At 41.0% G+C, this 15,789-nt stretch overlaps 1 protein-coding gene across 1 annotated transcript in view; it reads right to left on the reverse strand.

Moving 5' to 3' along the window:
* DHRS12 (dehydrogenase/reductase 12) overlaps positions 1-15,789 on the reverse strand; it is a 28,409-nt gene that overhangs the window by 7,022 nt on the left and 5,598 nt on the right. Inside the window, exons 4-6 of the mRNA XM_005516341.3 lie at positions 10,775-10,867; positions 9,882-9,963; positions 361-422 (exon numbers count right to left, since the gene is read on the reverse strand). Coding sequence (XP_005516398.2) covers positions 361-422; positions 9,882-9,963; positions 10,775-10,867 — 237 coding nt within the window. The remainder of the gene's footprint in view (positions 1-360; positions 423-9,881; positions 9,964-10,774; positions 10,868-15,789) is intronic.

Raw genomic sequence — 15,789 nt, forward strand, 5'->3', positions numbered from 1 at the left:
TTCATTTTTAAAAATATACCTGCTGTCTTATTTTACACCAAGATCTGTAAAGTTCTTTTAAGCCCATACTCCTGTTGTACATATTTTGCACTCTGCTGCAGGAGCTAACTTGCCCTAGGGAATCTAAGAGGGTAAGTTCCCAAATGAAGTGTTTTACTCTGATTTCCAATGAAGGGTTGAGAGCAGCAGGCAGGAGCTTTGCCTCAGAGGAGGAGGTTGTTAGCAAAATCCAAGATGATTTTAGAGATTCTTACAGCTTTATAAGTAATCCTGCATTGCTAACACAGTCAGAGAACTGCTGTCACAAGCCAGAAGGTAAAAATAGTAAAACACCCCTTTTAAACAGCATCACAGACTCACCACTCTGGCATCAGCTGCTTTTTCCAGGAGGGGCACCAGGGCAGTTGTCATGATGTATGTACCTAAAAGACAGACAGGCACCAACATTAACCTTTCCTTTTAAAAAAAGCTTTCTTCTCTCTCCACCCTCCTTAACAACCCAAAACCCAAAGTCTCTTTATCTCTGAAATCTGATCTGAATTTTACAATGATTTTTTTGTTGCTGCTCCACTTGCAGTGTGCCAACTAAACCTGTAGTAGTTCATATGGCCATATACTTAGCAGAAGGCAAATATTATTTTACAGAATTTCATTTTTGTTTTACCTATAGAGAAAACAGCTCACTATAATAATCTGTGAGAATCTGAAGGCAAAATGGCTCAGATATGGAATTCCTTGGGTTGGGGGAAGGTGATGCCAGTGAGGAAATGGGGAATGCATTTCCCCTGCATGTCTGGCATACGCACACAGATCTAAGCCGGGTCACGAACAATAGAAGGAGACTGCACTTCATACTTACAGTTCTTAGGGCACTGCATATGTGCTTAAGACTTGTCCATTTTTCCCTTCTCACTATGAAATCACTCAGAGTATGCTGATACTTTTTGTGTTGCACACAAAACCCACCCCTTAAATCCCCAGCATGACCATTATGGAAAATAGGAAATCCTTGGGGAAAAAAAAAATTAATGTTGCCTGCCCAAGGCTGAGCTAAGATTACTTGGGGAAGCTTGTGTCCCTCCCTGCTTTTAATCATGTTTATTTAGCAAGGATTTTCACACACCACACAAATATATTCTATTACCATGACCAGCAAAGTTTGTTATTACAAACACTGTTCAACTGTCAGTGTATTTGACTCAGAAACACAGACACACCTAGTAATGTTTCACCCAACCGAGTGCAACACAGATTTTTTTTTTTTTTTTTTTTTTTTTTTGTTTTATCTTTTCGGAGATTTTATTTCTGTTTAAAGTGTATTTTTAAAAATTCCATTTCATTCAAAATTAATCTAGCCCCACTTAGTCTAGTGTTTCTGCATCTACCTCCCTCTCATGTCTTTACAAATGCCTTTAGTTCAACAATTCTATCAGCAATAACCACATTTTTTGACCTAAGCTACCAAGGCCATGTTTATCATTAGGGATGAAGACATCAGCATATCTTTATAACTTCTCTTCCACACAGGCAATGATATCACCCAGTTAAAATACACCAAGTTTATAAATACGGTACCAAAATAAGGCATGTTACATGCTTGGTGAACAAACTGTTCAGTTCCCCTGTCAGTCACAGCAGCCTTCACTTTCTCTGTATAATCAGAGGTATGCCCATACACACACTATATATTTAAAACCCTGGCAAATCAAACAAAGCAAATGCACCGCAGATGAATAAATGTAGCCTGTCTTCAGCAGAAAATGTGAGCAAAGGCAGTTGCCAGTGAATGACGAGAGCCCGGTCCCCTGGTAGTGGCGGGGAGACTGAGCGATGACATCATCGGTACAAGAACTCGAGCTGACTGTCAGGGAAAGCTGCCGCGATGTGGGGGAAAAACAATTTAAAAAACAATCACCTCAGTAGTAAGCCGAGAGCCTGGTTTTAATGTTGTTTGGCTGTGGATTCTTCAAAAAAGTAACATCATGTCTTGGTTAAATAAACTGCATCTCCTAAAGGCAGAGCTGCAATGCACCAGTTCTGGCGATGCTCCATTTTACTGTCCTGAAGATTAATTTACACTTTTAAGGGGCTTCATGTTGATTTGTTAATTCTAAAGAGCTGGAAAGATGAATGCACTAATATTGCCTCATTAACAACCGAGTTTTTGTTTTGTTTTCCAGCCAAATAAGAGAAATGCTCAATGCCAAAAATCCTGCTTAGAGCAACTACAGCTTGTCAGAAGTTTATGTGCTTATTTAGAACCACAAACTAACTGCAAAGCCCACATCTCCTCTGTTCCTCAAGTTTATTAAGAATTCAGTAAATCCCACAAAGCCATAACATTCCATCTTTTTGCCCCACAAAACCACTTGCTCATTTGCTTTGAGACAGAGCACAAACAGAGAAGTTTTGATCACAGCTTCCTATGGTAAACAACAGTATCTGAAAACACAGACACAATGCATCAGGCATTAAGGCTGCAGCATTAATTTCTCCCACTGCTAAATATTTCACTGACTACTGTCCCCATTTTAAGTGTTTGAACACAAACTCCTCATTCCTTTGACAAAAATACTTGGATTATTATACATTCTTATTTGCCTGGGCTGGTCTGTCAGGCAAAATAGCCTGGGAAAGAAATTTATAATGGTAATAGTAGAACAGATATAATTTATTACCAAGGTTTATTTCTGGTTAGAATACATCATTGTCAACTGCAACCTCCCCATTTTTATCAGTGCAAAAGCTGGCCTGTAGTTTGATGGTGACATTCAAACAACTCGGGAGAATGCTCAGTATGGTCACTGCAGGGCTTGGCACAGCCGTGTACCTCACGGCAGGTACTTTGTCCAGCACTGCTGTATCGCAGCAGGCACTAACACAGAAATTAATTTCTGAGTAAAAGGGGAAGCACCAAATGAAGGCGTTGCCTGCCACTGTCCTTATAAAAAAAAAAAAAAAAAGTTTTTTTTGCTAAAAAAACTTTGCAAGGAACACCAAGACTGATTTGGTAGAAGAAACTACATTTATCTCTGCCCCTATATAAGGAAATTGAGGCAACACCCAAACTGCATGTCCTTTTGCCAATACTTGATTATTAATACCAATGTACTGGATATCAGATATTCCAAAATGAGCACTTGAGCACTCTAACACATTTACTTGATGCAAAAATAATTTTGTCTGTTAAAGGAGAAACTTGCTCCCAAAGAGCTTAGTTTAAAAAGGCAAAACATATCAAATATGGTTAATGCTTAATTATCACTGTGTTCAAACTGTACAGACTGAGTTGTTTGTTTTTTTAATGGTTTAACACAAAAGTACATGAAAGGAAAGGCAACATTTAACAGTGCTGTGCCTTGCACTGAATGCAGTGGGTATTATTGGGTATCTGCTGACCATACAGCTGGTACTACCTGCATTTAGGACTGTGTGACAGGGGCTAGATTTGTGCATCATTATTTCCTGTCACTGGAAGGTACATTGTCCACATGGCCTGAAAGCTTGTCTCCCACTGCTGTAAGAGGGTGAAAAAAAAATCAGTGAAATAAATGGTATACAACATTTCCCTCTGATGAGCAGCATTTGCTGTGACACAAAGGAGTCCAGGAAGATGAATTTCGGAGTTTGCTCAGAAGCAGCAGAAATGCAGAAGAAGGTGAGTCCAGTCTATCACACCCGTATAAAGGATTTCATCTTGCCCTCACTGAACTCTACCAAGGTGAATAGCTGACTTGCAAAACCTACTGGACAAGCTACAGCCCCGTTCTGTGTAATGAGGTTTGACAGTACTGGCTGGCCATGTTTTCTCCAGTTAAAAAGGCTCCTGGGATAGCTGTACAATTTATTTTACAGATAAACAGTCTCTTAACATTAGCTTTCTTTGGAAAAACTTCTGTAGGCTTTATGCCTTGAAGCTGATCTCCCATAATAGGAAATCATGTATAATAAAGAGTAACTATAACTTTTCTATAGAGAAACACCATTACACACCTTAAACCAACTTTATCACATGGTAAAGTAGACAGGGTGGGTTGCCAATCTATGCATTAAACATGGTCATTCCAGTAAAAGTAATGAGCATGGCATTAATGAGAATATACTTTGTTCATGCACATTAATATTAAAGTTTCATGTTTACTTGAAAAATATGAAAAAACAAAACCCACCAAAGATATTGAATCACCATGCCTTCATTCCCTTGTGGCCTGTCTGGTAATTGCTCCGCCTGCTCTGAGATCTCAGTTTAGTTGAGTAATCTGATAATGTGCTCTAACTCAAATTTTTGACTCCATACAGTGAACTCCTGTCAACCTGGATAAGCACTAATTCAGTGGTTTCACAATCACAGAGTGAAATATTAATGACGTATGTGTAGAAAATGAGGCACTATTGCGGAGATAAACATTTGATTCATATGGTATGTTGTTTTTAAAAAGAAAAAAGCCCAAAAACTAAAAAAAATCAGCCTGAAAAACTCCTAAATAAAGTTATGCTACCTTTCCCATGACATGATGCAGATGTTGAGGGGACTCTAAGGAAGACACTATTATCAGGTCTTGTGGAAAGATAGCTCTGCATGTTCTTACAACAGATATTGCACTGTGGGTCTTATGACATGACCAAAATGAAAGCTATCCTAGTGCATGGGACAGCAGTCTCCAGTATATTAGACACTGGTCTTTCTCACAGAAAAATGCAAGTCTTGCTGTACTAAAACATGAAAGTAATCAAAACACAGGACAGCCCTAATAGAAGATAGAAACAAACACTGTGCATGCAGATTTCCAAACTGCTGGTGGTGTAAATAAGTCTGCCAGAACCTGGAAGACTCCTTAGGATTCACATTGTTTCAGACTGAAAAGTAACAGGCTATCACATGAAATAAAAGTACACACATACTCTGATTTGCTTTAAGATTTAATGTGACCCTAAAATCTGTACCTTATAATTCAATTTTGTAGAAAATTATGGTTTCAGTAGAAGTAACATTGTAAACTCACTACCTACTTATAACATCAAATTAATTGATTATGCAGTTACTGTGGACTCAAGTATCTTGGTGGATTCCAGATCATTTTTTGCTCGATGTTCTATCTGGCAATTAGTGGCACACTGCTGGTGAGATTTTTGCCCTGCTAAAATTTGGATAAGGGCAGGCAGCCAGCACCATACTCTGAAGTTTTTCATCTGCCTGAGCTCTGCAGTATTATTAGGAAGGAACACTATTATTTCAACTGTAAAAAAAAATGGGAACAAAAAAACAACCAAAAAAACCCCAATACCACCAAAAAACTTTTATTGTACAGATTCCAATGGCTCATTCATCTGGTAGAAATCAGTTAAACTGGCTTGCTTTTCTTGAGTCCAAGTGAAAACAAACCACAGAAACAAACAAAACCACCCAACAAACAAAGTGACATTCTTTGCTGGCCTGATTATCTTTGCAAGGCAGCAGTTTATGCAGTTCCAGTAAGAGACATCCCTGAGTCTCTTTCCCTGAGTAAGAGATCAGGAATGAAGACTTTAGTGTGCTGTCTTTGAGGGCCAATTCCACTGCACTAGCAGTAACTGAGAGTGTATGGGAAGAATTAATGAACATGAAACACAAAATAAAGGTTTACAATTCCCTCATCTCAAGAAGGGTTCCTCTGCCTCCTGGGAACCAAGTTTCAGTACCGTTATTCCATGTTCAATTATATTCAACCTTATCCTTTCACATACCACCTCTGATCCATAGGTCTCAAAGCTCTTTAGAAAGAAAATTGGAACCACAGCTTCCTTTTCATAGATGAGGTTGTCTTGCCAAAGATCAGGCATTGAACTTATGGCAAACTGACAGCTGATATTCAAGTTGTTTGACTTCCAAGTAATTCAGAACACCAGGCTGCACTGGCTTCTGTGAAATACCAGTTAGATACAGTTCATATTGTAGGGAAGAGACTGATAAACATCCACCCAGGTTAGGCAGTTTGCCACAGAAGGGTTATAGTGTTACTATGACAGATAAGTATCTTATTTCCTCTGGCTCTAACCTTTCTTGCACAGAGTGGAAGTATATGTCGATATATTATTAAAACATGAGAGCACATTAGATTGAGGAAAAGATGCATACTGGGAGCATCATTTATCTCTCAGTGTGTTTTAACATCCCCTTGGCTGGTAAGTAGCAATAAAAAAGTAACACATATGCCATTTTTCCATGTCAAACAGGAAGATATGTTGAGTAAAAGCAAAGTGAGGCAGGCGATAAAATAGAAGGAAAAGGACTGTTTCAGCAAAATGTCTAGTGCTTCAATAAGAACATGCTGCTTTTGCCTCCACTTGCTTATCAATGCTGAAGTTTTTTTTCCAAAATGACTGAATACCACCAGGTTTAATAGTCTTTGCTGGGAGTTATACCAAAACAAGTAAAATAAAATTAAATAAAAAATAGTTTTGAAATCTTTATATTTGAAATCAATAGTCATCAGAAATCTGCAAGACTCATCAGAAGAAATGATTGCTTGTTGCTGCCCAGCTCCTGGGTACAACCCTGAGTATATGGTTAGCCCACAAGAAGAAATATAAGGCCAACATCACTCAAACTAGAGGACAGAGAAAAAAATCTGTCCATCAGGATTGGCAGGTCTGTAGGAAATCTGCCCACATTACCCCAAGCGAGTCACTCAATTTGGTTTATTTGAAAGTGAGTTTCAATCAGCAAAGTGCTATTTCATTCTCGTGCCTGGCCAGCACTCCCAGTCTAAGTGCTCCATTCTGCTCTCTGCATTCACTGAGCTCCAACAATCAGACAACAATTCTTGAGCCTCTAGCAGGGAAAAAAGACAAGGTGTTTCATTTGACAGCAACAACAGAACCACAACGAGCCATGCAGCATTTGTGCCTCAGACTCATTTCAAGGGCGCTACAGGCACCAACCAGCACAGATGCAGCTGCCACCACCTGCTCAAAGCACTTTCCAGTTTGAACTTGAATATTAAATGAACCATACAAAGCCTTAACTATCAGCCTGCATTTTACATTTTTATGAACTTCATCCACCTGCATATTCTGACAGCACCAGAGAGGACTATGCACCTCTTGTTTCAGTTGCCATCCTCAATTAGCCAGTCAGCTGTGTTTTACATTAAGGGAATTTTACTTTCTGTTCTAACTGATGTTATTTTTTCACATATTCATACAAGAGGACTTATGCAGACATTTTTGTCCCATGTATATCAAAGAAAAGATCAGGATATAAAGTATGTTTCACGAGTCAGTTCATCAATTAGAACTGAACACTGACATCCATTATGCTCAAAAGTGGACTAACAGATCAGTCAAGAGCAAAACATTCCTAGACTACATTTAAAAGCTAGACAGCATTTCAGACACCTAAATGAACAACTTTACAGTTTATAGAAATGTTAATCAGATATCAGATACAGAATTCAAAAACTGTGTCGTGCATTTAAAGCATGTTATATTTCAAGCTTGCATTTTTAGATAGTTACAACCTACACACTCCTTTACTAGACCAGAGATCCAGGATAGGAAAAAAAAAAAGCGAAAGAAACATGGAAGGAACACCCTACATGTAAAGATCTGCAAAATATATTGATATTATTCTATCTTGTTAGTCAAATGAGGGACAACTGCACATTTTCCAAACAAGGGCCTTGAGCCCACGTCACCCTTCAGGCTTTAGCATTACTGGGGCAGAGAAGGGAATTTAGTTTGTTCTTTCAGACCACATTTGAGTTTACAGCCAATCTATACACCAGATATATCTAATTTAGCCAGGTTTTTCTCCAGGAACCTACAACCACAGATAGTTACTGAAACAGAAATAACTTCTCCCAAGTAAATCACACTCAAAGGCACCTAGTATTTAGGGAAATAACACAGCATCTACTCTAACAGGTCTTTTTCCACATTGCTTTCTCCTACTGTGACTCCAGATATGATTTATTACTCTATCCCTGACTTTAAAAAAGAAACCTATGGTTTGTAGCTTTGGTCCTTCATGTGTGTCTGGCCTGCAAGCACAGAAGCTTCCTGTTGCACTGCCAGCTCCTTCCAGTTCAACCAAGTCCCACTCTGTTCTAAAATATTCAAAATTCAACACTTATTTTTGTCTAGAGAAGCAGTCTAAGCAAACAGTCCAGTCCTTGTCTGAACTCTGAAGAAGCTGGACAACAGAGGATGATCTACCTCCTTAAACTTATACAATCATGCAGCAAGTGATACACAAATGCATAAAGGCGATCTGTAAGTCCACATCCACAAAAGATAATACAGGCATTTTCCTAGTTTGCTACAACCATAACTCAGCTTCCTCTGTGAAGCTGTATACCTCTAGTAAGGCTGATTTACAGCTGTAAAAGCAGAATTTGCTGCTTCTACTTGTGTGATGAAATATAATTCAAGTAATGCACTAGTACGGTTCCTCAGCACTTAATATCCTCAATGTCTAATAAAACTAAACCAAAACACGCTTTTACATTCAGACTGTTCTATTTGTTTCACTCTGCTTCTCTCTGGAAGAACTGTATGTTGGCACATTGCTGGGTTTTTGTCTGAAAGTCCACAAGAAGATAGAAACTACTATAAGGTGAATACATCTCTGAAGGTAGAAGTTCTTGTACTTGTGCAGCCAAGGGAAATTTGATGTCAAAATAAAACTAATTTTGAATTTTTTGACCATGAGAATCAGAAGAATGTTAGCAGAAGATTAGTCTGAAGCAAATGAATCTATGCTTTTATACTTAATTTAATTGTCAGTTTAATGTACTCAAACTTGCAGAAAAAATGGGCTGTATGCACAATAACAGTGAAGCAGAAGTGAACACTAAAATGTTAGTTTTCAAACATAAGTCGAATTTAAGAAACCAACACAGGAAAAAGGCCAAGAATAAAAACCAACAATGGTTTCCAGGTTATACTAGTTCTATAAACGTCTTATCTTTATAGACTAGGTTTTTCCCTTCCTCATTCCAGATATTGATGAACAGGAGGAAAACACAGAAACAAAGCACTACAGTTCTTCCTTAATGTGTCACTTTTGACTATATTAAAGACTTGAGAAATCCACCTACCCTGCACAGAGGCAGAGGAGGAAGAGTGTCAGGCCTGTGGGGTTGATGCAAGCACGATGCATCTTTCAGCCTTACAGGTATCAGCAGTGTCAGACAGCTCTTTCTCTCTGCTGGCTAGCTGTTTGCTCACCTCTTTTCCACAGCTTCTGTGGGGAAGCCTTCCACTTGGCTCGCCATTTTCCCTGCCCTTCCACCTCTCCACTTTCCCTCTTGACTTGCTTCCCGTCATTTGTCCCTCTTACACCACTGCCACTCAGTTCACACACAGTGCCCCTTTCACGTGGAGCACCCAAGACTTGCCCATTACTGACCAATCCCTTGACTAGAGATTGCATCTGTTTGAGAGCGTCCAGGGCACTGCATACAGCTCAGGCTGCCTACACAGGGCTTCTGTCACACAGAACAGGGCTGTGCAAGCCCACTCAAACATCTGAATCTCTCTAAACATCTGAATATGCTCCAAGCTCCATCCAAACCCCAGAAACACAATTATTACAAAGAACATCATTAGCAGCAATGCTCGGAACAAAGTTTCCTAGCAAACTTCAGAATCAACCTGCAATTTTCAACTTCTGCTATGATAAATAAAGATGCTGATATCAGAACAGCTGAAAAATGGAGAAATTAAAAAATGACACTCCAAACAAGCTGTAATATTCTTTTCCTTCCTGGCTCCTTCCCTGGCATAGCCATGCTATGATCCTTCTTTGAGCAGGAATACATACATCACAAACCCAGCTATAAAAACACACTTTTGTAAGCAAAATAAGCATGTTCCAGAACTAAACCTTCAATACTCACCCAAAGTGTTTGTTGCAAAGTTTTTTTCAAGTCCATCTTCAGTTACCTCTCTGCTATTCACCATACATCCCGCATTGTTGATCTGTAAAACAACTCCTTTAAACAACAGGAATCTACACAAATATCTACAAGGAAATCCACACATGAGCAATCCATGTTAATTTGCTGTTTTCTGACACTGCAAAACAAAGCTACACACTGTAGCTTTTATTTATTCAATAAAACATGATTGCAAGCTGTGTGCAGTTAGCATAGTCTCTGACACATTTCTTTCTCTGCCTTACCTTCCAGAAGGAGCTCAGATTTTTCTCTCGCACCTCATAAAAATATCTGCCCCTACACACCTTCCAGCGTGTTCACTGCCACTCCTCAAAAGTGATTTCCCCATTTTTATCAGATGTTCCTCATCTAGTAAGCACTAAAGGAGCTGCTCCAGGTGCCTCAGCTGTAGTACAGCCCCCCGAGCAAATTTTCACTGTTAAATAAAGGGGGAACTGCACTGAGCCTCTTGCCAACCACGATGATTAACTGTTTCCTCTCTCCCTGGCTCTGTTGTAGTCTTTGGACTTTTTGCAAAAGCTTCATCTTTCAGAAGGTCTAGCTTTAAGAGGGACAATGTTATTAGCAATGAAAGTCAAAGAGAAAATGTATGGTGTCTCCAAAGATGCAGCTATAAAATCACTGCTTTTCTCTTTTTTTGTACACATCTGTGTTAAGTGAAAAGGGACAAGAGCAAGCACACCATGGAGACTCCCGAAAAAAACCCCAAACATTTAGAGAAAATTAAGGAGAGAATTGTGGGCCAAACTGTCAAGTTTACATAACCTGTCAGACAAATTCATAGGCTACACACTCCCAAGACAGACACACATGATTAAAGTACACAGACTTACCAACACATTTAATTTATGTTCATTTTGGAATTTTTCAGCAAACTTCCATATTTCCTTGGGATTAGATATATCCACAATATGCAAGAAGATATTCTAAAGGAAAAGAAACTAAGTCACAATCAACAGGGAAAGTGAAGAGAAACCCTGTTTAGACCTGTCTAGGTGAAGAGGTATTTAAGTAGTATGAAAAAAATACTGTCTCCAGAACACAACTAATACAGGTTAACATGCACAACTGCAAAATTTAACTCTAGTCCTTAAAACATGTTTAGTTATTGATTCAGCTGCTTCTGAGACACAGATTTTTAATGCCAAAGTTATTAAGAGACAGTCCTACTTAGATAAATACATGACAGACAGTCAGACATAGCACAGAACTAGAAAAATATCGCAAAGCCTGCAAAATTTCAGTTTAAACAATTCAGCAGCTTTCTCTTTGGCTGAACTTTCCAAGGAAATGTTCAAGGTCACAGCATTAGAGAATAATATAGGTTGGAAGAGACCCCTGGAGGCTGCTTGGCAAACATGGAGATTCACCAGATTGTCTGAGCCCCCTGCTCAGAGCCTCCAGCATTTGATCACCCTCATGGTGAAAACATTTTTCCTACTGTCTACTCAGAATTTTGTCCCTGTTCCAATCTGTATCAGCTGCCTCTTGTCTTCCCACTGCAGATCTCCAAGAGAAGCATGGTAGTGCCTTCCCTACATACTCCCATCACATGGCTGTAGAATACAGCAAGACCCATCTCAGCCTTCTCAACACTGAGCAAAATCAGCCTTCTCAGAGTCACTTTGTATATCACATGTTCCATCTCCCTACTCACCCTCTGCTGGACTCACTCCAGGACATTGGTGACTTCCTCATCCTGGGGATTCCAAAGCCAGGCACAGGAGTCCTGCTGTGGTTTCACAAAGGATTATCAGAGAGGAAGATGCACTTCCTCAGCCCACTGGCTAGACTCATGTTCATACAGCCTGGGGTATGGTTGGCTTCCCTTGTACACTTTCACAGAGGGACACTTGTCACCCCCAGGTGTCCCTTCCTACCATCTGCTTTCCAGACAGCTAGGCAAAGACTGCACTTCATTCTGTCACCTGTGCTCTTAAAAAGATCTCATCAGATTTTGCCCCTGTACTGACTCATGGGAGATGCCACTAAAAATCATTAATAGATCAGCTCTGTACTGTTGATTGTTACTTTCAAAGCCACATACTCCAGACAGTTTTTCACCCACCTTTTCATCCACCAGTTCAAATCACACCTTTCCAAACTGGCTACAAGGATATCATGGCAAATCATGTAGAAGGCCTTGTCAAAGTTAAGGAGAGCACTGCTCCCCTCTTGTCCACAGGCAGAGTCATCTGACCAAAGGGATCAGGGAGAGAATCAGAAGGGTGGCAGATAGAGAACTCATGGTTTGAGATGAAGACAGATTTATAGGGAAAGTAAACGCCACACACAAAAGCAAAAAACCCCAAGCCTATGATCTTACCACTCCAAGAACACCCAATCTTGTCTGATCTCTGAAACTAATCATGCTTGGGCCTGGTTAGTACTTGGATGGAAAACTGCCTGGGAACACCAGGTGCTTTAGGCTTTTTACAAGGAATTAATTGACTGCCTCCCATGGGCAGGCAGGTGTTCAGCCATCTCCAGGAGAACAAGGCTTCATCACACATAATAGTTACTTGGGAAACCACCACCCCAAACATCTCCACATTCCCTTTTCTTTCCCCCAGCTTCATATACTGAGCATGATGTCATATGGTTTGAAATATCCCTTTGGTCAGTTAGGCAACCTGTCCTGGCTGTGTCTCCTCACAACCTCCCATGCAACCCCAACTTCTTCTCTAGTGTGGCAGTACAAAAAGTAGAAAAGGCCTTGGCTCTGTGTAAGCCCTGTTCAGCATTGCAAAAGCATCTCTGTATTATCAACCTTGTGTTCATCACAAATCCAAAACACAGCCTCATAGCAGCCACTATGAAGAAAATTAACCCTACTCCAGCCAAAGCCAGTACAATGAGCAAGGGTATACATCCACTCCAGTGCTCTAGTCATGCCAACTATTTCTGTTTAATCCCAGTGAGATCACAGCTCTGCAGTCAGGCATGGATTCCTGTGTTTCCTATGCTATGTGTACTCATGAACAGCATCTGAAATGGGATCCCAGACATGCTGCTTTCTCATGAAAACAGTGAGAGCTTCCTCCATTTTGCTGTCCCCTAGACACACACTCACTGTTCCCGTGACTCTACTACTCTTCTTGGTTCGCTCACTATGAACCAATGAAACCACTTTAAAGCCTCCTCACTAGGCTTAGCAAACCTGCTGGCAAAGACACTCTTGCTCCAATCTGTCACTGCTGCCCAGCAAAGCTCATTTAACAGAGGAGGTCCAAGAGGCCATAAAGGCTAAGGCCAAATGACACCAGCTGAACATTCAAGTGATGACCTGCAGGGCATATATGCTCCTACCCAAGCCCTTCCCTTTTACTGTATGGATTTAGGAGACCACTGCTAGGGCTTCCATGCCCTTGACTCTCTGTAAACACTCTTGAAGAACTCCAGGTCACCCCTCACAGTGTCATGGGCGCCCATGTGGTTGGGTAACAAGAGGCATTAGACCAAGGTCCAGATCAGCTTCAGCAGACTCTCTGCAATACCTTACATCTGAGTCCCAGCAAGTGACAAACCTCTCAAGTCATCAAGCCAAGACTGCAGATGGGTGCCTCCAGCCCCCACAGGAAGAAGCCTTCAGCCATCATCACCCACGACTTCCTCCCACTGTCAACAACTGTTCAGGATCATCTGTCTCCAACAACTCCCCTGACAGAGCTTGCTCCTCCTCATCTGTTACCATGGCACTATACCTATCCTATAAATGCACATCTGCAGGCAGAGAAAGAACTGCCTTCTGTCGCCAGCATTCACAAGCTTCCATTCCTCCCCATCTTAGAAGTCTCTATCCACCACTTATTCAAATGCAGCTTCCAGCCATCCCTCCTTCCAGGCAATGTGCTCTCCTACTCTGTACAGACCCTGTCAATCTCCTGTTTCCATTCCCTAAGGTTCTGCAGCCTGCTCCTCTCCTGCTGTTGCATCACCTGGCAGCTCAGCATCGTGAGGACAGCAGAACCCAACAGATGAAGCCACCATCATGCACTGCCCCAGGCTCAGGAAAAAGTACCAGCCACTCCCTACATCCCAACATCTGCCACATTATCCCTCTGGAGCTCTGCCTGGGCTAGTGTCCCATGTGCCAGGCACAATTGCTCCAGTCAGGGTGGTAAAGCATGCTTTCAAGGAGCATCACTGCACCCACTCCAGCTGTCTCAGAATGCTGGGTGCCTTCTGCATCCCCTTGCATGCTAACTGCTGCATTAACTGTTAAAACCTTGTCAGTCACTCCATGTCACAACACTCCTGCAATGCTTTGCAATACTATGGCCAGCAACGTGGGCGCAATAGAAAGAGGGAAGAAAAAAAAAAAGCCTGACACAGAGCAGTTATCATTTTCTAAACCACTAAAGCTAGAAATAATTCCTCCCTTCAAAACATCAAAAACCTTTTGCTGTTTGCTTGTCCTGGGTTGATAATGATGTTAAATTGTATCCCCATTCGTCCACCTAACCCAGACACAGGTTTTGTATTCTTAAAATTCCATCTCAGAGTAAAAGTGAGTGGAAAAGAAGCACCGAGTCTGTTATCAGAGACTGTACTTGCTCCCCCCTATCGGGAGTTTTGACTACAGCACAGACAGACAACAAGACACAGATCGCCTTGGCTTTCCAACTAGCCGGAGCAGAGAGGTCTTCCTGGACTGTTTTCTTTCCCTTTTTTGAAACGAATCGAACCTGCTCTGGACTGGGGACTCGGGGGAGCACCGGGAGCTTGCACCCGTGGACTACCGGGAGCCCAGCCTGGGCAGCGGCATTTTCCAGCGCCAGAGGGACTGATAACAGAGCGAACACCCACAGGAAAGAGACCCTCTGAAGTTTGTCATCTCTTCTGAAGGGCGAGAGGTTTTGTAATGTGATATCATTCATTTTTGTGCTGGGTAGTGCTGTGCCTGTGAAATAAACAGGTTTTTTCCACTTCTCTCAGAGAAATCTCTTCCCGAACCGGTTGGGGGGTGGGAAAAAAAGGGCCACGTGGGTTTGCTTCCCGGGGGGAGCCCCACTGGAGGTTTTCTCCCAAATTTTGCCCTAAACCAGGACATTGCTACAGACAACTTTTTTGCTTTTTCCAGATTTGTGTTCCACACAGTACAAGCACAGAGGCATTTACCAGCATACAAAGGCACGTCAACTCCTACTCTTCTCCTAGATAGCTCTTCTCAAAGACACACCACAGATAGTCTTATGACGTATGCCAAGAAAAGGCAGCTTTAAAATAATTATGCAGAGGATGTGTTCTCTTGCAAAACAAATAATCATTAAAGGGCCTCCTCTCTTTCCAAGTTGTTTCTTTAAATACTCATTATACAAGCAAATGAGAAAAGTGAAGAAGCTGAAGATATGACATTACTCCCTGCCTGTAATTCTGCTTCCCTGAAAATAAAAAGCTTATGACTTTCTCTCTAGCCATTTGATTTCAGTTCCTTAGTTGAGTTTAGGTCAGAATTTTCTCATTGTAATAATGTGCTCTAGGATGACCCTGCTTGATCAAGGACATTGGACCAGATGACCCACTGTGGTCAACCATATCCATTTTGTGAATCATTTCTGACCAAAAACTGACACTGCTCTACTGGTTCAAACTGGATACCTCTTGAAAACTTTCTACTTTTAAAACTAATACCATTATCTACTGGTACATAAGAGGCAAAGTTTTTTTGGCAGATGTTCACTATTACGAGGGATTTCAGAGACTGAAAAATATCTAAATCAACACTTATCTGCTGAAGACTGTCACACTGACTCAGGAAAGGGATATTCAGGCCTGTTCCCTATAAAAGTCCTCAATGGTAGCAAAGCCATTTTCAAAGTAAACTTTATATCCATGACTTGATCCA

The sequence above is a fragment of the Pseudopodoces humilis genome, chromosome 2, assembly GCF_049639895.1.
Source record: "Pseudopodoces humilis isolate 2021_Gansu_Grassland_sample_001 chromosome 2, ASM4963989v1, whole genome shotgun sequence".
NCBI classification, from domain to species: domain Eukaryota; kingdom Metazoa; phylum Chordata; class Aves; order Passeriformes; family Paridae; genus Pseudopodoces; species Pseudopodoces humilis.